Below are 19,277 nucleotides of genomic sequence, written 5' to 3'. Positions count from 1 at the left end.
ACATGAGCATCGTGGCGACAACTGTTAGTATTGCGTTGTAAGGTGGAATGTCCAAGCATGGGAAAGCAGTGGAGTGGGGTGCGATGTGAAACCGGCATCGGCTATGCGCAAGCTGATGAAAGAATTTGTGCACTAGAAGCATTGAGATGGTATCCTGACATTGATTGTTAGGCAAGATAGTATGCATCTCAATCGTCCTGGTGCTCCCTCTGACTCGCAGTCTCTATCTCTCGCTTCATCTGCACCAGCCGATTGTGCATCGCCCACAAGCGGTCACGCTCGTCCTTGCTGATCTTCTCACCCTTAGCCTGCTTCGCTGCTTGAGCATCGTACATGACAGCGTAAGCAGGATAGTAGACATCCCTGAACTTCTCAGCTAAGTTGACGCCCTGCGTGTAAGTGATTGTGTCGATGACCGACGCGGTACTGTCGCTACTGCTCCCGGTATCGAATGTACCGTCTGGTGAAGTGCGAGGGGTTGATGATGTGACGGCTATCGATGCAGCCAGAGATTGCTGCGATTGTGATGATAACGACTCGGTTTTCCGGTGTTTGGGCGTGTCTTGCTGAGGTGTGGCGTTGTCGGCTTTGCGCTTTACCCCGTTGACAGCGGCAGTCGTGATGCCGTTCACCGTTGAGACCCTGGAGACACCATTCGCCTCAGGCTTTGGCTGCTTGTGAGTCGCCATCGCCTGCGACGGCTTCTGATCAGATCCCGAAGACGACCCGCCAGAGATAGTACTGGTCACTGTATCCTGACGCTTCCTCGCGCCATTAGGAACGCCCGAACTGCGAGGCGTGCCACCACTAAGCAGGCTGCGATGCTGGCCGTTGACGGGACGATCAGACACGTCGGATGAGCCACGAGGTCTTGCTGCACCCAATGGAGAAGGCACGCTAGGCCTGCTGTTAGAGTTCCGGGGACTGCGCTGGCTCTTGTGCTGCGAGTCGGGCGCAGAGAGTCCAGTCGCGTTACGTGGAGTGAGCTTGCCACTAGGCGCCGGTGAGGCTTTGCCAACCTTGCTGGCAAGCGAAGCAATGGATTTCGCAGGGTCTGCAGCCGCTTTCCGTGGTGTTGATGGAGTAGCTGGTCTGTTCGCGTTTGCAGTAACTCCTGCTAGTTTCTTTGCATCATTGCCCAGCTTGGAGTCAACCCGTGAGACACCATCGTCTTTCACTTCGCCCTCCTCGCCACTCTCATCGTCCGAAGAGTGAACCACTTCTGCAGACTTGATCTTCGGGTTGGCTGACTTGGCCGTTTGTTGTCGTTTCGCGGGCTTCGCACCTTCCCGATCCGAAGCTGCGGCTTCCCGAGCTGCCTCCCTATCCTTCCGCTTCTTGTCCCTCGCCTCCTCAACTGCACGAGCCTTCTTCGGGTCTTTCGACAATAGCCGCTTCATCACGTCCGTGGGTCGGGATGCTGCCGTTCTTGGTGTGGACGCACCTAATCGTGGGGTGTTTGCCGCACTTGCCGGTTGTGACTCTAGAGCTGCTTCTGGCCGCAGCATTGGCGACGCAGCAGCTGGATTGGGAGTGAGGCCTCCTCTCGCACCCAGGTGAAGCCTCGACAACATGATTCCCTTTCCTCGGTCCTTCTGCGGCAGCAATTTCTGCCAGATCTTCTCATCTCTACCAATCCTAAGCCTGTCATATGCCCTCACAGCATTGTCAATCGCCGCCTGTCTGTCTTCCTTTGTGGTATATCCAAATTTCCACACGTCAAGATCCTTATATGCTCTATCTGTCAATTGCCATTTCCCATCCACCTCTCTTGCTGTCTTCTGCAACATGTTTGTCAACTCCTCCTTCGGTATGTGCGTTTTAGTAGCAATCTCCGCCATCGTCGCAGATCTCATGGCAAGAAGATGCACGATGGGAGTTCGCATTGCCTGCAACCTCGTCTCCGCCTCGCTCAGACCCGAAGAAGTCAGTGCCGTACCGGATGGAGGTGTAGCAGCACCGCTGAGGGGCGTGTGTCCGCTTCCCGACAGCAGACGTCGGTTCTTCTTCGCGGCCTCGAAGCGGCTTTTCGGCATGGGCAGTACATCACCGCTGATGTTCGCTTGCTTGGCCTGCTTCTCCTGCTCGAAGGATGCCATACTACTACGCAAGGCGGCCAGTGCCTCGTCTGTGCCTGTGTCCTGGCTCTGCGACCGTCGCTCACGCTGGTTCACCACAGCTCGGTGGCTAATAACGCCGGAGAAGGTAAGGTCGGACAGCGAGCCACCAACCGTGGAGGTATACAGCTCGTTGCAAAAAGCCTCTTTGGAGAGCAGGAGATCTATCGTTCGGCCTCCTATGTGCAGCTTCTACGAGGTATTCAGCATCACAATTATTAAGCATAGCAGATAATAGTGCCTTACGGGAGTCTTGCCAGCCTCGAACTGTAGGCGACTCCTGCCACTAGACGCCTTCTTCACATCGTCCACAATGTCGTCGCTTAGCTTCAAAACGACAGCAGCGTGAGAGCTTGTCTTGGAGTCTGCACGGCCATCGCCGACTCCATGCAAAGTGAGCCCTTCGGGAGGCTCTGCTTTCACAGCCATGGTGAGGTTGCTGGCCTTGTCACGGTTGAAAGAAGAAGCAACGCTGAACAGGACCTGTCAAAGAAGCCATGTGCTTTCGCTGGTCTTCCCACAGTGATCATACGGAACAGTCAGCCACTGACCACGACCGTTGCAAGGTGCCGTGACCGGAGTGTTAGAGGTCGTCGTTTGCTAATCACGCAGGCTCGGCCACCGCAGTAACGCTTGACGATCAACACAAGAAACACAAAAACGGATGAGGGACATCAAGGACGAAAGGCGGGCATGTCGAGCGTGGGAGCACGAACGTAAGGCACGCACGCTTCCTAGGAACCATGCCAAACATGCAGCTAGTGAGGACGCTCCGGGTGGCTTATGCTTTTGGTGGAGGGTGGGCACTTTAGGTTCCCACGCGATGCCTCATTCGGGTTACATGTACTACAGGTTTTTGGAACAGCACGAGCTAGCATGAGCATTTTGAGTACCATGAAGAGTGTGTATCTGCTAGAGCAACCAACCACTCTCTCGTTTCAGATGAGACACTTCTGGCACAAGCGCGCATCCTAAAGCACCAACGAAGAAATGCGGCCAGACGAATCCTACTGGATCGGGCTTGATTGTCTTTGTCAGATGTTTAGCGGTGCCACGAGCCGACAATGGGAGTTGCCGCTCCCGTGGCTCAGTGTGTCAGCCACCTGACTGAAGTTCCATGTACTTGCTTTTGCGGTTGCTAACGACTGCACGCAAACAAGACTGTGCGAAGGCTATTGCCACAACGCTCCGTGATTGTTCATTCAAACTGCCATCGAATTTCCGTGCTGCAACGACGTTCAATCCGAGGTTACAGGCCGAGCCAATAGCGGATCAGTAGATCGCAGGAGGATTGGATCTTGAACGGTTAGCATCGCATAAGTGGCGTCCACTACTGCCGGATCCGTCAGTTTCCTCGGCTTCACTTACCGGCTTCACTCTTCGCGAGGCGCCCGCCGCAGCCCTTCAACGGCTGTCATACAACTACGAAACCCAGCGTACTTTCGTCGACATAGTCCTTGGGATCCCACTGGTGACTGGCTACTCATGACCTGGGCCCGGGCTTTCAACGCACTGTCGAGAATTGTGGAAACGGAGCGGGAGCCCAGGCGGGGTTAGAAAGCTTCAGCGCCGCAGGTAGGTGATTTGTTTTGGACGATCATAAACCTCCACTTCTCCCCTCATACCACAAGAGCTCAACATGCAGGAGCTCGATCTCCTCATCCTTGGTGCAGGCTGGACAGCCACCTTCCTCATTCCTCTCTTACAAGCCCGCCGCCTCTCCTTCGGGGCAACCACTAGGGACGGCCGCAAAGTAGCCGGCGCATCTACTTTGGCTTGGTCCTTCGATTCGGAGGAAGACTCGGCGAACGTTGAGCAAAACCAGTTCTCTCGCTTACCTTTAGCCAAGTATGTACTTATCACTTTCCCACTACAAGGACATGGCCAGAGCTCGAAGATTGTAAACGGCTACGAGAAGGTGCACGGCAAGAAGCTTGATAGCATTGGCTTCATTCAGCTCGGAAGCACGGGTATTTGGCAGATCGCACAAAAGACGACGTGGGTCTCCCGGCGTAGTCCGTATGACAAAGAAAATGGCAGGGCTATTGCTGAGGACGAGTTGCTAGGGCTGGGTGGCTGCGTCCTGAATCTTGCTGGGCTTTGGGGCGGGCAGCGGCAACCGAAGAACTGGGTTGAGCGAGTAGCGAAGACCAAAGAAGACGTAAGGGCGAAGAAGAGTCTCCACATGATCCATGGCCTGGATGTTGCTCGTGCGATAGTCGCCGTGGTTGGCAATTGGGAAGCTGCGAAGGGGCAACGCTGGATGCTCACGGACGGCTTCGTGTACGATTGGTGGAGTTTGATTGCAGGTTGGGCGGATGTGAAGAATGAAGGATCGGATGAAGCGGACAGGCAGCCGTTACCGCAGGCTCAATGGGTCCATGAATTGATTCGGGAGGAGAAGATATGGGCATTGCCACGGTCGATGGAGGCATTGGGGAGGTGCTACTTCGGACGGGAGTTCTGGGATGTCTTTGAGCTTACGCCGCTGAAGGCTCGTATATGATGCGCGGCCATGCTTCCATTCTGAAGCACTACTGAACAACCAAATGCGACCATAGTCGGAGGTTCCGGCGCCACGCCCCGACATCGTTGGGCAGTCATTTCAAGTTGAGGCAGCTGCTGCCCAGCGGCGAGCTACGTCGCGTCGCCTGAAAACTTGATTAGGCAGATTGTTATCCTGCTCGTGATAGCAACGGGTCAGTCTCTGGGTAACATTAAGCAGGCGCCATACCGGCTTCGATGTGAGCGAGCCGAGAGCGACGTATTGTGTCAGTGGATGCCATAGCCACAGCAGACTTCTCCTCTCTGAAGCTCCAAGAAGTTATGTACCTGATTGCATACTTCCGCGGTCACCGTTGGGAGATCCTCGTTGTCTTCGTTTGACTGTTCGAAGTACACAGCACTGGAGACGAAGCGTGAGCGATCAACCAGACAAAGTTCGTCTACAGTTTGCCGATAGAGAAAAGGCTGTAATTACTCCCATTAGCGACTGTGAGGATTCAACTTATGACCTCGCCATGTAAGTGTATATCCATTGTGGGCAACCACAAGTTATAACGTTCTCGGGACGTTCAGCCGAATATTTCAGCATCAGGTCACTGTCAAAGGCCGAATGAGATCAGTGTGTGCAGGTATATCTAATGTGGCTGGTCGGCGCAGCGTACATGTATGCGGGGGTCAGTGTTGGGTGCTCAAGGCACGTGACATTAGTTGCATGCCTAAGGCGTTAACAGCCCCGCAAAGCCTCCGAGCTGTCGGCTGCGTTGGTGGATGCTCTACTGCAGCACGCAATCTCTAGTGCTGGCCAAAGCACAACACCCTCCATCGTTGTGCTGTTGCTGTTGCTGCACCTCGTCTGAGTGACCCACCTGGACGATTGCGTCAGACCGCGATGTGCTTGCAACTGTCGCTTAGCCATAGCCACTACTCCTGGTATAGGTTCGATACCATAAGCTGATAAGGAAGGCTTGCAGGGGTCTGTTTACCTCGTGGAACCATGGGAACGAAGCTATAAGCACCAAACCTTCGCTCATCAGAGCTGGTGTTTACGGATCGCCTAGGGTCGAGCACGACATTTCCAACAAGCATTGCCTAGCTCCACTAGCTCAGTGCAAGTGCCGAAATGGCACCTTTGCCTTGCTCGCCAGTGTCTAATTCTACGGCGTCAGAGTCACACTCTGTGCCTGCGTCCGAAGACTCGGACGACTCCCTGACCACACCTCGACCTGGCCCGGCAGATCCAGCACAACGGACTCATGCCAATCTCAGCCGGCCATCCGTCCCTAGCTACTCCTCCTCCCCAGACTCGTCCAAGAAGTCCGGCGAGGTAAGCAAAGTCAACCCTTGGAACAAGCAGACAGAAGGGCGTCCACGTGATCCCTATACATATGACCCGAAGTCGCATGCTCAGCAGCACTTAGGAAGCAACAGCCGTCCACCACCGGAGCGTACACGTAGTGTGACTTTCTCGCCGCAACTTGCCTCGCCGAAGGGAGATCGCAGTGGCGGGTACGGCAGCTATCTGATGGATCGTAGACAGTCGCCAAGCGTGAGTCCGCACGGAGAAGGGCGGGCCAATCGATCTGAAGATGTAGGCGAAAGCAGTGCGGATGAGACTACCGCCATCTTTCCGAAGGATCGTATCAGTTCCGGCCGCAGCTCCTTGCGTTACGGGGCTGTTGCTGGTGAGCAGCACGAGGACGAGCCGGCTCTGGGCGCAACCGGCTATGACGGCGGATCGGAGGAGCCAGAGGCAGGGGCAGATGGTCCTAAGAAACGGAAGACTAGCGCCGTCGGCAAAAGTAAAGCTGGACAGAATGCAGGTCCGAGCCAAGAGCAGCAAACGCAAGCTGGCGCTGAAGATGAGAATGGTGGAGAGCGTGAGAGCTGGTGGAAGTTGTTCGTCGAGAATTATGGCAGTATCGAGCTGGAGAATAAGGGAAGTGTAGCCCGTGACCATCTTGCACTCGGTACGTTCTTGCCTAATGCCAATCGTTCATGCTATGCTCTGGGCTAACCCACAACGTCGGAAAGAACGCACGTTTCTTGCTTGGCTTCGTACCTCACTATCTTTCGCATCCATTGGCATTGCCGTCACCCAGCTCTTCCGCCTCAACACCTCTTTGCAAGGTAACTCGGGAGGCAACTCTTCTGCATCGTCATCATCGCAGCTTTCGTCAGAATCACACCAACAACCGCTTCAAGCATCTGCATCGCCGGCCACGCAGCACCGGTTGCGGCATGTTGGCAAGCCGCTGGGTGCGACATTCTTAGGCATATGTGAGACGCTCGTCGACCGCGATATCGCAGACCTCCGCTAACGTGCTAAACAGCCATCCTCATCTTATTGATCGGCTTCCATCGCTACTTCGAGTCTCAGCACTACGTCATTCGCGGCAAATTTCCCGCCTCTCGTGGCAGCATTATCCTCGTTTCTATCGTGGCTTTTACGCTTATCATTTCGAGCTTCATCGTCGTTGTGGCAATTGCTCCGAGTGCCTTCAACACGCGGTGAGGGAGCTTCTGCCACCTACTCGGATCCTTGTCGGAGCCAGTGCACCAGTCCTAAGATGGAATAGCAATCCTCGTACGGCATCGAGGAGACGGTCGCGCCATCGCGTGCGCCAGTATGGAATGTGCAGAGGTCTGCAGCAAGCCAAGATGCTTCGCCCCTGTCTTACCATACACTTCGCCGGCCTGGAACTGGCATTCTAGTACCTGGACAAGCTTCGTTGTCAGGGACGTTCGAACTTTCCGACGTGCAACATCAGCAGCCAATGCAGCAGACACCATCACATGTACATCAACACTTCGACATAGCATGGCGCCACGATTATATTACGCGCAACACAGCGGTGTCGCAGCAGGCTCAGGTATACCGTCACGGACTCTACCGCAGTCTGAGTGATATACAATACGTGCAGCAGCAGATCATCACTATACAACAGCAGATGTATGACCGGCGGAGCGCGGAAAGGGCGTGGGGTGTCTGGCTAGGAGGCAGCCTACCTCTGCTATGGACACCACAAATCGCACGCGTTTGGAGTGCTCCCAGATGCAGGTCGACATCCGGCGCGATACAGGGATTTGTAGAAGCTCAGGAGCGCGATCTTCGTCGATGTGGGGCAATACTGCTAGGCGAAATTGAACGAATCGACGCGGATACTGAGGCCTACACTTCACGTTCGCTGCTGCACACGCGCCCTGTAAATCATATCGCTGCGAACAACTTTACACCATCTGCCGGCGGTCCGCCTCATCCATCACAATCCAACGCACAGGACCAGATGGCGACCATCAGGGCTTTGGACAGACAGCTAAGTCTATACAGCCAACAGCTCGCACAAGGCTATCGGACGTTGGATCCAGAGGAGATCCCAGTGTCATCTCCAGGCGACCCCGACTCGGCCCCATCTCCGACCAACTCCGTCATTGACGAGGTGCTTGCGAGTGCTCCATAGAGCGGAAGTTCGACTCAGTACACCGGTCAGCGAGTAACATTGTCCGCTCCGGATGGCGACGGTTATAGGCGGGTGCTTGCTGAAGACGTTACCACACCGACTCGCTCTGCCCGTGTTGCAAGTACAGGTTCATCTCTTGCCGTGCGGCATGATTCGACCATGGCGGAGGTAGGCCAGCGACTGGAGCAGAGCAGTGCAACCACACAAGTGCCGCGAGTGTACTCAACCCGAATGCTCATGCGTCTCGGACAATCGATGTCTGCAACGCCCAGCGTGCTTACTGCGACAGAGGGTGCTGCTAGCGCCGTCTTAGACCAGCCGCAGTACGCAGATACCGCAATGCGAGATCCACAAGACGATGTATTTAGCGACATCGCGCAACGCGCTGCCATGTCTGAGCATCAGCAGCACGACCCGCGACTAGACGACTTCGCATACCACAACACTCGGCCACATCACCACTCTCTCCACGCTGACTCAGAGCAGCTACGCGAAGCACAGGAGGATGCCCGTGTATTCACCGCGGCTGCACGAGCACGCTTCCGGCAGCATCTACCCCCCACACATCCACATCCGGAGATCAAGCTGACGCGCCACGACGACGGCGACCTCGTTCGCTACGATCTAGATATAAGCCGTCACTCCACCGATCTTGGGCAGCAACGCTGGTGCCAACGGAATGTTATAAGATTCAACTGGTGCAACGCCCGGCGTAATGGCTCCCTTCGCGGTAGCGCTTGGCGCTCTGTGGAAGTCGATCCGGCGAACGTGGGTATACTCGGCATTGAGCGTCTGGACGCTATTGTGGGCTTTGAGATTGAAGTTGCCGTCGCACGCGGATGTATTTTGGAGACACTTGGGCAGGAGATCTGGGCTGTGTGGTGCGGGAGTGGGGAGGAGAGGACGGTGTACGAGGTGGAGGAGGAGGAAGAGGTGGTGGTACGTGGTTACCCGCGCTCGCCATGGTGGATGGAAGAGATGCTCAACAGAGAGTTGTGTGTCGGATTTGAGCTGCGAATGGGTGGTGCCGACGGCTCAGCTGTCTACACTGCCGTCTGAATAGCCTTGCTGGATCTAGTCTAGTGTTACTGCTTAAGCTAAACGATCGTCCGTGCTAATCACGCAGCTCCGCTCTATTGGTTTCTGTGGAACTGCACGTGCTTGTTTACGACTTGCTGCGACGGTATTCCACGCATACGGGTGGTGAAAGGCCTCAACCCGCCACTCGCAGCGATGCTACCGACCAGACCGGCAGAATCCAGGTTGCCCAGGCCCAGTCCCTCTAGCATGTCGGCAGCTCCAGCAGATGTGCCGCGGGTGCCACCTAGCACGTGAGTGCGCGTGCAGTACACTGTCCTCGCCGCGTCACGAAGTCGTCTAAGCAACTCGGTAGCTTTTGGTCTTCCTTGTCCGCATGAGGAAGCACGCCCCTGTCCTCTGCAAGTTGAACTTCACGAGCGCAGCACAGCCAGCAGGCGCCTCGAGGTGATTGACTCAGACTCATCATCGATCCATCGGTACGTTGTCGGTTGATTCATATTGTGCAGCTGGAAGGTATCCTGCGCATCACAGACTAAAAATCCGGAGGACCCATTGATGGCAGCCTGCACAAACCGGCCTGGGCTCTTCCAGTCCCTTCACTTTGCCCGATCCAGGAAGCCAGGCTGTTTCGGACGTTCCTTCTTGGCTCCGCATTGGGTGATCATGACCAGAAGATTGATCACCAGTACCGAGCAACCAGAAATCCAGTGTGTAGCGTCCCGTGTAGCGTCCCTCATTCGAGGTCGAATTGTGCAACACAGTGCTCGCCAGAGCGGAGTGCTGTTCACCCAGCCGACTCCGTCTCAGGCTCTGAAGCAGCGCTCCCACCAGCGCCTCGCCAATACCACATACCCGCAGCCCAAGCCTATGCATATGCATATGCATATAGACCGTAGCTCCCCTGCAAGGTGCACTCTGCTCATAAGCTCCGCTTGTCAAGGGCTACTAAAAGTCGTCCTCATCCTCGTCATCGTCAACAACAACTTCCTCCGCGTGCTTCTTCTGCTCCTCACCAACTTCTTTGTACGTCGCCCAGCTCAGGAGCATGAACGCTGCAATGATAAGCACACCCCCTGCAATCGCCGCGCCCGTCAACGGACTATAAAGCGGCGGCGGCAAAACCTGATCACACAGCGCCACCAAGAAAATCGTCAACAACGCCGCCACACTACTCAACACGGGACTCGTCAAACTAATCAGAACCAAGAAACTGCCCGAAAACACCGCATTCGCCAGGACAGAGATGCATAACATCCACGCCGCTTCGCCCCGCGGGAGTTCGAACCGCTCCAACCCGGTGAAATGCAGGATGGGGAGCGGGATCCACAAAACGAGGAGGGTGAAACATCCAATCAGACTTCCGAAAGTGTTGGCGAACACCATCCCGCGACCGGGCGAACAGCCTTCGGGCGGGCAGGCGACGCGTTTGTAGAGGACTTCGTAGAAACCGTACAACACCGACCCGACGCCTATCACGATGTTGCCGAGCGTGCGGTTGGACGCTTCCTCGTCGTCCGGGGCGTGGATGCCGCCGGTGCCGGAGCCGGATTTGGAACCGTGTTTCGGGGTGCCGGTGTCGCCGTAGGCTACCACCAGTACTCCTACGATGGCGACGCCGACGGCGATGATTTTGGAGAGTTTGAGCTTCTCGCCCAGCATGGGGACGGCGAAGGCGTAGGCGAAGAAGGCGGAGCAGTTGTAGATGGCTGTTAGGTCGGAGGCGGTGGTTAGGTCGACGGCGACGTACCAGCTTCCGCCTGCGATGGTGAGGGCGCAGGTTACGAACGCGGTCGTGCGGATGAAATATGGCAATGGGCTTTTCTTTTGTTGGACTGGCGAAAGTTCCAAAGATCGATGTTCGATCATCTGAGCGGTTTGGCGGATGAGCTGAACGTGACGTCTCCAGAAAGCTGGCCAGGGTTGGTGCCACTTCTGTAGCCGGAGTATTAATAGTTGAGTTGGCCAAAGTACGGCCCAGGAGCCGTGCGTGAAGTATCTAATACATCGTCAGCGCCTGCATAATTCCACATTGAAGGTGGAGGTCTGCGAACCTACAGCATGCAATACGCCTTATTCCAACGCAAATTATGCTGGATATACACCGCCGTCTCCGTCTGCACCGCAAAGGACACGAGACTGACTGCTAAGAAGCAGGCAGCGTATGTGTACCGCTTTCGCGTCGCGGCTTTCGCCATCTCCTCCGGATCTCGCTCATGAAAGCGTGTTGACCGTCGGGTGGTCAGTGTAGGCGATGTGGCCTGCTCGTAGCCGGCTTGCTTGTCGCCGGACAAGAGGGGAGAGTGGGCGCCGCCATTGGGGCCGGTGGAGGAGCGGAGGGAGTGTCGTCGGAGGTCGGAAGGCATGGTGGGGTCGTCCCATGCGTCGTCCAAGTCGCTGTCGTCTGCCTCTCTCTCGTGATCCGCAGTGCCCGACACAGTACCGCCCGCACGTGAGTAACGATCAGGATGGGGTAGCTTCTCAAACGGACTCGGTTGCCTGGAAGTGTCCTTGCTCACGTGAACGAGGTCGGCGGAGGAGGCGGCACTGTCGGCGTCGTGGAAGTGGTCGGGTGGTAGTAGGGAAGGATCGCGCGTGTGGTGTCGGGTGGGTAGGGTATGCAGTTGTACAGAGTCAGGAGGATTGAGTGGGTGGTGGTGATTAGGCATGCATGCGGTTAGTGCGGCAGCGGCATGAATGTTGCAGAAGATAGGCGTGGTGGAGGTGGAGGGTGTGTCTGTCAACAGCGTATGATTGGAGTGTTGGGGAGTGTCGGATGGGGAGCTGTCTTACGCCATTCGATCTAGTTGGTGTCGTGCAGCAGAACGAATTGCTTAGCTTCACCCGCTACCGCATAGCCGCATGCGCAGAGCATGTGAAGGGGTCCGCTCGGTCTTGTCCTGTCATCTCCGCCGACTGCATTCGCCGCAAGCCTGCCTCAGGCGCCAAATGAAATCAGATCATGTGAGCACGGCGGCATAACAGGAGCCCGTTCGGTGAACAGCTAACTATGGCCGCGTTGACCGACTTTTAATTGTCATAGTCAGAGTCCGGAGCTCATAGTTCTTACTCATACAAGAAAGAGTGCAGCTCTTCCTGCCCGCATCACTCAACACCAGCAACGATCGCCGGAATCTAGTAGCTGGAGCTCAGGCGCGCCACAGCACCCGCTTGATATCCCGGCCTCGCAATCCTCCTTGGCTACGCATTCTTCGGACGGCGGAAGGCTAACACTGTTCGTAAACCTACCGGCTAACTCTCACACAGGCCTAGCACTAGAGACATCGGGCACACCCTCCCCCTCCACCACCTTCGCGCCCACGATCTCATAGATCGGCAATTCCGCCAAACGGGAAACAACATGGTGCATGGTCGGCAGCTGCTCCCAGTCCAGCGCGTCAATCTCGAAACTCGCGCGGTTCGCCTTATAATACCTCAGCACGCGAGGCTTCGGTTCGGCCTCGGCGAACGGGTCGAAAGTGACGTGTTCCTCCGCCGCGATGCCCTTGTTCGCCCTCCCAGCTTTGGGGATGTATTTATAAGCTAAGATCCCGTCGTCGGCTTCCCCGCTGATACTGCCAGTGACAGCAGCGGTGTCCATCTCCTCGAGCTCCTGCAGGTGGAAATTCCCCCACAGCGCGCCTTGCCAGCCGGTCCGGATGCGGTATGAGGTCGCACGGCGGTAGATGTCGATGGAGGAGTAGAGTTTCGGCATGCCCAGCTCTTCGCGGCCGGAGACGATGGGATCGGTAAGGGATTCGTAAAGGATGGGGAGGTAGGTGCCGCTGTAGACTGTGCCGTTTTCCTTTACATACTCTACGCCGTGGATGTAGAGGCCGAGGTGGTTGTAGCCTGATCCTCCTAGCCATTCCATCTTGTTGAGGGTTGTCTGGGAGAACGAGGCGTAGGCTACGGTACCTGTTTCGGTCGAGGCAAAGGGTTCAGCGGTCAAAATTTGGGAGAGTGTGATGGGTTGGGTGTCATGCTTACCTGGGCTGCGAAACCGCCAGCCTTTTCGCATTGGCGGGAAGAGGTTCTGCAGTAACGTCCGGGACGTCTTGAACTTGATCGATGCCGTGGTGAAGGTGGACCTGGACCCGTCTCGCACAAGGCCAAAGTGCGTCTGTCGCGGACCTGGCATGGGCCCGAAGGCTATTGGCATGCGCCAGTACACGTGCGGGTTACGTTTCCAGCTCCACTCCCGAAGTCTTTGTGTCGAGTGATCCCATTCATCGTGACCGAAGTTGAAATTCGTGAAGCCAAACACTACCATTGTCAGCGACCTTGTTACTTCTTCAACATGCATGAGAACTTACTATCCGGCTGGTCTTGTCCTTCCTTGAAGTCTTTGCCAATGATGCGGGAAAACTCTTGAATGTGATTAGCCCTGTCATAGCGAGTCTCCTCATACAGCTTCAGTCGCGCAGGCACGTCCTTCGGGAGGAGGTCTTCAGACAGTACAACAGCAAGAGAAGCAGCGTCTTCGATAGCTACTCCGGCCCCCTGGCCTTGGTGTGGCAGGAATGGGTGGGCGGCATCTCCCAGCAGCGTCAGGCGTTCGCAAGTCCACGTCGGAAGAACTTTCATGTCGAGAAGCTTCCAGACTTTCACCGAATCCCGCTTGGCCTTCCGCAGTAGGTCGAGCAATGCCGGGTCGAAGGTGCTGTAGATGGCAAGCATCCGCTCCAGATTACCCTGTTGGTTCCAATCTCCTCCTGCATCTGCTGCATCCGCTGCAGACTCGGCTTCGGGGTGGATGCACACAAAGTTGAGTGAAGTATTGTCGGAAGTTGGGTACATGATGATTCTGCGATCCGCACCGTACCAGATGGATAGTTCGCCTTCCATTTCCACCAGTGGGCGTGTATCGTCGTCGTCCAAAGCCAGCTGTCGCGGGACGAGAAAGCGAAAGGCGCTCTTTCCGTCACAAAACGGCTCGGCATCTCCACCCTGTACGAACTTGCGTGCAACGGAGTGCACACCGTCAGCACCAACGACTACGTCGCCCTCCACTTCCGTACCGTCCTCCAGGCGAATACGGCCGGATGCAGGGTCAACCTCCACTACTCTCGCAGACAGCTGAAGTCGAACTGATCCTCTCGTCCGCTCGTTGGACGGCTTGGGTGAGTTCACCAGCTGTTTTAGCTTGTTGTGGAGCTCAATGCGAGGAGCGAGCAGCCATGGCTACAATGGGTCAGTGATAGATCAGGCCAACCCCGCGAAAGTATACCTCACATGCTGCCATTGCTTATTCGCCTCCCGTAGATCCATCGATCTTTTCCTCACGCCACCGGCCGTATACTCTGTAAGCTAACGATTCAGTCAGAACGTTGTACCGCAAGCTTTTCTCGTGGTCACTCACTCTCTCCATTGGATTCGCACCGAAATGCTCAGCGAAGATGCCTAACCGCCTGAGGATCCCATTGGCATTGGGTGCCAGGTGTAGCGCTGCGCCGGTCTCTGACGCGAACTTTGACTGCTCGTAGATCTGCGCAGCCATGACTGGTGAGAAATGTACCCTAGGTCTTTAAGCTGGTCTATATTCACCTCAACGCAGTGTCCCTGTTGCCGCAGAGCGACCGCTGCAATCAAACCACCAATGCCTGCGCCCACTATCAGGACTTTGAGACCTTGGTTGCGCTTAGAACCCGACGATGGCCTGTGCACTCCGTTGACTCCATTGACCTCGATTGCTTGTGCCATCGTAATCACCGTCGTCGCTCGCCTTGAGGGATTTGCGCTACCAATAGTGGGTTATGACTATGGCGGATGCCGCGGCGTCTCTTGCGGGAATGCCACGCAAAACGAGTTCCAGAGGCTTGCCATCGCGAAGCACAAGGCGAGATGCGATACATATTGATACCAGACGACATCGCATACCTGCTCCACCGTGCTGAGTGGTTGCGGAGGAGGTGGAAGCTTTCGGGACCGCTCATTACATGCGCTTTGACGTTCGGAGCATGAGTGGGGAAAGTGGGGTTATGCATTCGCCGTTGCGGTTTCGATTAGGGGTACACGCCGGAGAAGCTGTCGGGCCGAAGCCGCTGCGTGTCTATCCAGGACTTCACTCGATGCAGCTATAGAGTGACAGCCCGTTCGACACACAGTCTACGTCGCGGCCAGCGTCATATCGCGCGCCTGAACGACCTAAACGCACAAGTACTCACAATGACAGCGGGATGACGCCGAGCGAGCGTTAGACGTGATGCGCCTCTGGATGAGCGTTCGCAGTTACGGTGTTACTACTTACAATTTGGCCTGCTCCTGCTGGCGCTCACCATGCAGCTGAATCCACCGACACTCATCCCCCAAATACTGCTGAGCTCGCAGATCGCCGGACCGTGCATGTGCTTCGAAGTTCTCTGCTCTAGCTGCACGCCCACAAAGCCGGCCGAGCTCGCCACTAGCCTTCTCACTACGCACTTCCTGATACGTCACCGTGCGAAGGTATTTGCCCACCCAAAGTCCACCGGTATACCTCGCTGCTTTCCGGGTCGGTAGCACGTGGTTGGTTCCGATCACCTACGGACGAGTCTTATGAGTTCTTTTTTCACAATGAACCACTACCCCAGGGGGTATACACACCTTGTCACCGTAAGAGACACACGTCTTCTCACCCAAGAAGAGCGCCCCGTATGCACGCATCTTTTCCAGAGCTTCTCGCGGCCTCTGAGTGAATATCTGCACGTGCTCGCTCGCGTACTCGTCCGCCAGTACCCAGGCTTCATCCAGCGTGTCTACCACTACGACTTCACCCAAACCTTTCCACGCCCTACCAGCTATGTCTGCCGTGGGAAGCTCGGTCAGTAGGTCGTCAATGATCCTCATGGAGTCTTCTCCGACACTGGTGGAAGTTGTGATGATGACGGCAGGCGAATCGATTCCATGCTCAGCCTGTGACAAGATATCCGTGGCGACCGTGAATGGATTCGCCGTCTCGTCTGTCACGATCAAGATTTCGGTAGGCCCTGCGAAGAGGTCAATACCCACCGAGCCGAACAGTTGCCGTTTAGCCTCTGCCACGAAAGCGTTGCCTGGACCTGCGAGAAAGTCGACTTTGCGCATCGTCTCCGTACCGAGCGCCATAGCGGCTATAGCTTGTATACCGCCAAGAATGAAGATTTCGTCGGCACCGGCAAGATGCATAGCCGCTACCGTAGCGTTAGGTATTTTGCCCGCAGTGGGTGGTGTGCATCCTATAACATGGCCCACCCCTGCGACCTTTGCTGTCAATATGGTCATATGCGCTGACGCAAGAAGCGGATATCGTCCGCCGGGTATATAGCTAGGCAAGTCAGGCGCACATTAGGACATGCAAGACCGTACATTGGCACTTACGCTCCAACGCAGCTGACCGGTACGTTCTTCTGTCCAAGAAACACACCCTGCAAATGGTTACATCCCGTTTGCCAAAACGGGGTAACTGGTAAGAACTCACCGGCTGCGTCTCCAACTCGAAGTCCTTCAAGGAATCCTTTTGTGCTTCTGCGAACCTCCGGACATTGGCCTGCACTTGCTTGATATCTTCAACTGTCTGAGCTGGGCAAGCAGCAATAGCAGCATCGATCTCCGCTTGCGAGAGCTTGAACGATGCACGCTCCCACTTGTCAAAACGGGCGGAGTAGGTGCGGACTGCCGCGTCACCGTTCCTCCGAACATCTTCTATGACTCCTTTCACGATCTCGCTCACGTTGGCTGTCGATTGAGCCGAGCTTGTTGGCTGAGCAACGCTTTGTTTCAGGTATCGGCGACCCATATTGTTGCGTTCGGAAGGAAGTTCTGTCTCCGTGGCCTCCCTCGGTGAATGGATTGGTAGCGTTTATGAACGGGGCGGTAGGCCTGCTGTTTGACCCTATTCAAGGCCTTTTCATCTTCCTCTTGATATCCAGCAAAGTCACCACAATGCACATAAAAGTCAACGGCCCCACTTCTAGCAGTCTCGTCAGCATTTCCTGACCACCGTCGGCCTGAGTTCCAATTCCGGGAAGTGGGGAGAAGACGGTCGAGCACCCTTCCTACAATCTTACGAGCAGCAGAACAGGAATCAATCGTCGTGGTCAAAGCAACATTGAGCTATGCGAGGTATCATGTCCTTTCTCGTCATCATAGAGACTCAAGCCAATTCGGCTTTGCTCAAGACATTATTGAGTATACTCGTCGATGGCTTTACATCGTCCATGCCCTCCCCATAGTCCTCACCCAACATCCTCCCATTGAACTGCAACGGCTTTGCCTCTTGAAGCACGTAGAGCATCCGTGCCCACGAATCCGAGCTTGGATTCCTCCACGCATGATTCGTGCCGCGTTGGATCGCCACGTCACCTCGCTTTAGCAACCGTTTCTCGCCAGTGTCTAACTGCAACTCCACTTCGCCTTCGAGCACCACACCGTAGTCCAGGCTAACCGTACGATGCATTGGCGACAACGACTCGGGTTTCATATCGACGATCCTCAAGACTGTGCCTCCTGGGATTGCGATACCAGGCAAGTCGGCGAGGAAGTTTTCGTAGGTCGACAGATCTTGGTCCTGGTCCATGTTCACCGGAGAGCTTGTGGTAGCGTATCCAAGGCTGAAGCGCGCCCCGTTGGCAAGCTCTTGCCATTCGACATCCTCTGAGAGCTGGTCCGTGAACATAGGTTTCCCGTTCGTGTCATGTCCGGTAATGACTCGCTTTAGTGAACGAAGCCCATTGTCTTCCATGTTGTCTCAAAGGACGCTGCTTGCCATAGAGTGAGGTCAGGAGAGCAAGTAATTTCATCACCAAGAGGTAGAGAGATCGATCTGGGGTGCCGTGCCGTCTGCAGCGGGACAAACACAACGTTCATGATCGAGTGGGGGACTCAGTGGGGCCGAGCCCAATATTGTGTACTCAACTCTCGACGTGCTTAGTCCTGTGACCCTTTGCAGCCTCTCATTGCACGCAATCCGGCCTGTTGCGTCTGCTCTGCAACCATGGAAACGTCAAGAGTTGCTCTGGTAACGGCCGGATCAAAGGGACTTGGTGCTGCGATAGCACGGGCATTGGCACGAGATGCGCAAATGCGGGTCGCTATCAACTTCTGCTCAGACGCAGACGCCGCCGAAGCACTTGTACATGAGCTGGAGGTATTGAGTCCGGTACCGTTAGAAGCCAGCGGCACAGATCCTCAAAGGCGGTTCCTCGCAGTGAAAGCAGACATGGCGGACCGAAGTGAGATTAACAGGCTCGTCCGGCATACCGTAAACGAAATGGGCCGTCTGGATGTTGTTGTCTCCAATGCGGGCTGGACAAAGGTAACGGATTTTATGGACTTGCAACAAGCCGAGGATGAGTTGGATTGGGATAGATGTTTCAACGTCAATGTCAAAAGTCACCTGTTCCTGTTCCAAGCTTGTGCTCCGCACCTCGACCTTACTGAAGGGGCATTCATTAGCACTGCAAGCATAGCAGGCGTGAAGCCTAGTGGAAGCTCCTTGGTGCGTCGAACACGGACTTGGCATTGTCGACTTACTGATGCTGATGTGACACACGTAGCCATACGCAGTGTCGAAGGCAGCACTGATACACCTATGCAGATCACTTGCGGTCATTGCAGCGCCTCGGATCCGTGTGAATTCGGTGTCGCCTGGTGTTGTTCTCACGGTATGTATATACGCTAGAGTGTTGACCAGACAGGCTCTCACACTCGCAGGATTGGGGCCTCAAATTCCCAAAGGACCAGCTCAGAGCGGTGGAAGAGAAGAATTCATTGAAGCGCTTCGTTGCCGTTGAGGTCAGTCCGCAGTAGCTGTACCGACTAGAGCAGCTTTTCGCTGATTATAACACCTTTCCAGGACGTTGCCATGCAAGTCTTATATCTAGCGAACAGCAAGTCCGTCACTGGTACGAACAATGTTATCGATGCTGGGTTCTCTCTGTAATATGGTGATGTGCTGCACAGCTGTATTTCAGGTTCTGCGACCCTACTAAGCTCCGTACGTTGATATCTGTAGAATGGAAGCAATACAACAGGATATTTTATTCCACTGTAGAGCTTGCTTATTGCATTGCAAGGGGGCCAATGTCCACTGTTGGACCCGTCGGACTAGGGTACAGTACAGGGGTTCGCGGAGGTTGTCACGTGGACAATGCACGATTCGTCGCAATAACCCCCAGGTTAGCAGTGTGGTATTGTGCCG

General features: G+C 55.4%; 10 protein-coding genes across 10 annotated transcripts; 5 read left to right on the top strand and 5 right to left on the bottom strand.

Annotated features, from left to right (window-relative positions):
- Window positions 1-74: 74 nt before the first annotated feature.
- Window positions 75-2,663, bottom strand: BAUCODRAFT_375823 (uncharacterized protein). The gene is made up of 2 exons (XM_007675645.1): window positions 2,364-2,663; window positions 75-2,309 (listed from the first exon to the last, which is right to left on the bottom strand). Exons 1-2 carry the CDS (start codon window positions 2,544-2,546, stop codon window positions 189-191), a joined length of 2,304 nt encoding a protein of 767 aa, XP_007673835.1. The 5' UTR covers window positions 2,547-2,663; the 3' UTR covers window positions 75-188.
- On the top strand, window positions 2,664-2,999 carry BAUCODRAFT_375822 (uncharacterized protein; the record flags this gene model as incomplete). The annotated part of the gene is made up of 1 exon (XM_007675644.1): window positions 2,664-2,999. The coding sequence occupies exon 1, from the start codon at window positions 2,782-2,784 to the stop codon at window positions 2,995-2,997; it is 216 nt and encodes a 71-aa protein (XP_007673834.1). The 5' UTR covers window positions 2,664-2,781.
- A 757-nt stretch (window positions 3,000-3,756) lies between these two features.
- On the top strand, window positions 3,757-4,623 carry BAUCODRAFT_65742 (uncharacterized protein; the record flags this gene model as incomplete). Its single annotated transcript, XM_007675575.1, has 1 exon — window positions 3,757-4,623. The coding sequence occupies one exon, from the start codon at window positions 3,757-3,759 to the stop codon at window positions 4,621-4,623; it is 867 nt and encodes a 288-aa protein (XP_007673765.1).
- Window positions 4,624-5,640: 1,017 nt separating this feature from the next.
- BAUCODRAFT_375626 (uncharacterized protein) lies at window positions 5,641-7,265 on the top strand. Its single transcript, XM_007675643.1, has 3 exons — window positions 5,641-6,589; window positions 6,654-6,899; window positions 6,953-7,265. Exons 1-3 carry the CDS (start codon window positions 5,743-5,745, stop codon window positions 7,132-7,134), a joined length of 1,275 nt encoding a protein of 424 aa, XP_007673833.1. The 5' UTR covers window positions 5,641-5,742; the 3' UTR covers window positions 7,135-7,265.
- A 521-nt stretch (window positions 7,266-7,786) lies between these two features.
- On the top strand, window positions 7,787-9,271 carry BAUCODRAFT_375617 (uncharacterized protein). The gene has a single exon (XM_007675642.1). The coding sequence runs from the start codon at window positions 8,240-8,242 to the stop codon at window positions 9,137-9,139; it is 900 nt and encodes a 299-aa protein (XP_007673832.1). The 5' UTR covers window positions 7,787-8,239; the 3' UTR covers window positions 9,140-9,271.
- Window positions 9,272-10,066: 795 nt separating this feature from the next.
- On the bottom strand, window positions 10,067-11,484 carry BAUCODRAFT_136882 (uncharacterized protein; the record flags this gene model as incomplete). The annotated part of the gene is made up of 2 exons (XM_007675641.1): window positions 10,067-11,117; window positions 11,177-11,484. The coding sequence occupies 2 exons, from the start codon at window positions 11,482-11,484 to the stop codon at window positions 10,067-10,069; spliced, it is 1,359 nt and encodes a 452-aa protein (XP_007673831.1).
- A 624-nt stretch (window positions 11,485-12,108) lies between these two features.
- On the bottom strand, window positions 12,109-15,018 carry BAUCODRAFT_30880 (uncharacterized protein). The gene is made up of 6 exons (XM_007675284.1): window positions 14,666-15,018; window positions 14,481-14,606; window positions 14,354-14,428; window positions 13,435-14,302; window positions 13,109-13,384; window positions 12,109-13,036 (listed from the first exon to the last, which is right to left on the bottom strand). The coding sequence occupies exons 1-6, from the start codon at window positions 14,819-14,821 to the stop codon at window positions 12,378-12,380; spliced, it is 2,160 nt and encodes a 719-aa protein (XP_007673474.1). The 5' UTR covers window positions 14,822-15,018; the 3' UTR covers window positions 12,109-12,377.
- Window positions 15,019-15,219: 201 nt separating this feature from the next.
- BAUCODRAFT_102947 (uncharacterized protein) lies at window positions 15,220-16,981 on the bottom strand. The gene is made up of 4 exons (XM_007675640.1): window positions 16,557-16,981; window positions 16,457-16,503; window positions 15,704-16,403; window positions 15,220-15,640 (listed from the first exon to the last, which is right to left on the bottom strand). The coding sequence occupies exons 1-4, from the start codon at window positions 16,872-16,874 to the stop codon at window positions 15,365-15,367; spliced, it is 1,341 nt and encodes a 446-aa protein (XP_007673830.1). The 5' UTR covers window positions 16,875-16,981; the 3' UTR covers window positions 15,220-15,364.
- A 229-nt stretch (window positions 16,982-17,210) lies between these two features.
- Window positions 17,211-17,945, bottom strand: BAUCODRAFT_375459 (uncharacterized protein). Its single transcript, XM_007675639.1, has one exon. The coding sequence runs from the start codon at window positions 17,817-17,819 to the stop codon at window positions 17,232-17,234; it is 588 nt and encodes a 195-aa protein (XP_007673829.1). The 5' UTR covers window positions 17,820-17,945; the 3' UTR covers window positions 17,211-17,231.
- Window positions 17,946-18,071: 126 nt separating this feature from the next.
- On the top strand, window positions 18,072-19,143 carry BAUCODRAFT_102941 (uncharacterized protein; the record flags this gene model as incomplete). Its single annotated transcript, XM_007675638.1, has 4 exons — window positions 18,072-18,575; window positions 18,634-18,741; window positions 18,791-18,871; window positions 18,933-19,143. The coding sequence occupies 4 exons, from the start codon at window positions 18,072-18,074 to the stop codon at window positions 19,017-19,019; spliced, it is 780 nt and encodes a 259-aa protein (XP_007673828.1). The 3' UTR covers window positions 19,020-19,143.
- Between the last annotated feature and the right edge of the window lie 134 nt (window positions 19,144-19,277).

Source organism: Baudoinia panamericana (genome assembly GCF_000338955.1).
Source record: "Baudoinia panamericana UAMH 10762 unplaced genomic scaffold BAUCOscaffold_3, whole genome shotgun sequence".
Lineage (NCBI taxonomy): Eukaryota > Fungi > Ascomycota > Dothideomycetes > Mycosphaerellales > Teratosphaeriaceae > Baudoinia > Baudoinia panamericana.
Note: the sequence above shows the minus strand (reverse complement) of the source record. Positions and strands in the feature narration are given on the sequence as shown.

Coding starts and splice junctions, on each gene's coding strand:
- BAUCODRAFT_375617 (XM_007675642.1), top strand. CDS start 8,240: ATGGCGGAGGTAGGCCAGCGACTGGAGCAGAGCAGTGCAACCACACAA.
- BAUCODRAFT_375823 (XM_007675645.1), bottom strand. CDS start 2,546: ATGGCTGTGAAAGCAGAGCCTCCCGAAGGGCTCACTTTGCATGGAGTC. Junction 2,310..2,363: donor TCGAGGCTGGCAAGACTCCC/GTAAGGCACTAT, acceptor AATACCTCGTAG/AAGCTGCACATAGGAGGCCG.
- BAUCODRAFT_375459 (XM_007675639.1), bottom strand. CDS start 17,819: ATGGAAGACAATGGGCTTCGTTCACTAAAGCGAGTCATTACCGGACAT.
- BAUCODRAFT_30880 (XM_007675284.1), bottom strand. CDS start 14,821: ATGGCACAAGCAATCGAGGTCAATGGAGTCAACGGAGTGCACAGGCCA. Junction 14,607..14,665: donor AACAGGGACACTGCGTTGAG/GTGAATATAGAC, acceptor ATGGCTGCGCAG/ATCTACGAGCAGTCAAAGTT. Junction 13,385..13,434: donor AGGACAAGACCAGCCGGATA/GTAAGTTCTCAT, acceptor TGACAATGGTAG/TGTTTGGCTTCACGAATTTC.
- BAUCODRAFT_375626 (XM_007675643.1), top strand. CDS start 5,743: ATGGCACCTTTGCCTTGCTCGCCAGTGTCTAATTCTACGGCGTCAGAG. Junction 6,590..6,653: donor CCGTGACCATCTTGCACTCG/GTACGTTCTTGC, acceptor AACGTCGGAAAG/AACGCACGTTTCTTGCTTGG. Junction 6,900..6,952: donor TGCGACATTCTTAGGCATAT/GTGAGACGCTCG, acceptor CGTGCTAAACAG/CCATCCTCATCTTATTGATC.
- BAUCODRAFT_102947 (XM_007675640.1), bottom strand. CDS start 16,874: ATGGGTCGCCGATACCTGAAACAAAGCGTTGCTCAGCCAACAAGCTCG. Junction 16,504..16,556: donor TCGAGTTGGAGACGCAGCCG/GTGAGTTCTTAC, acceptor AACCATTTGCAG/GGTGTGTTTCTTGGACAGAA. Junction 15,641..15,703: donor GTGTCTCTTACGGTGACAAG/GTGTGTATACCC, acceptor ACTCGTCCGTAG/GTGATCGGAACCAACCACGT.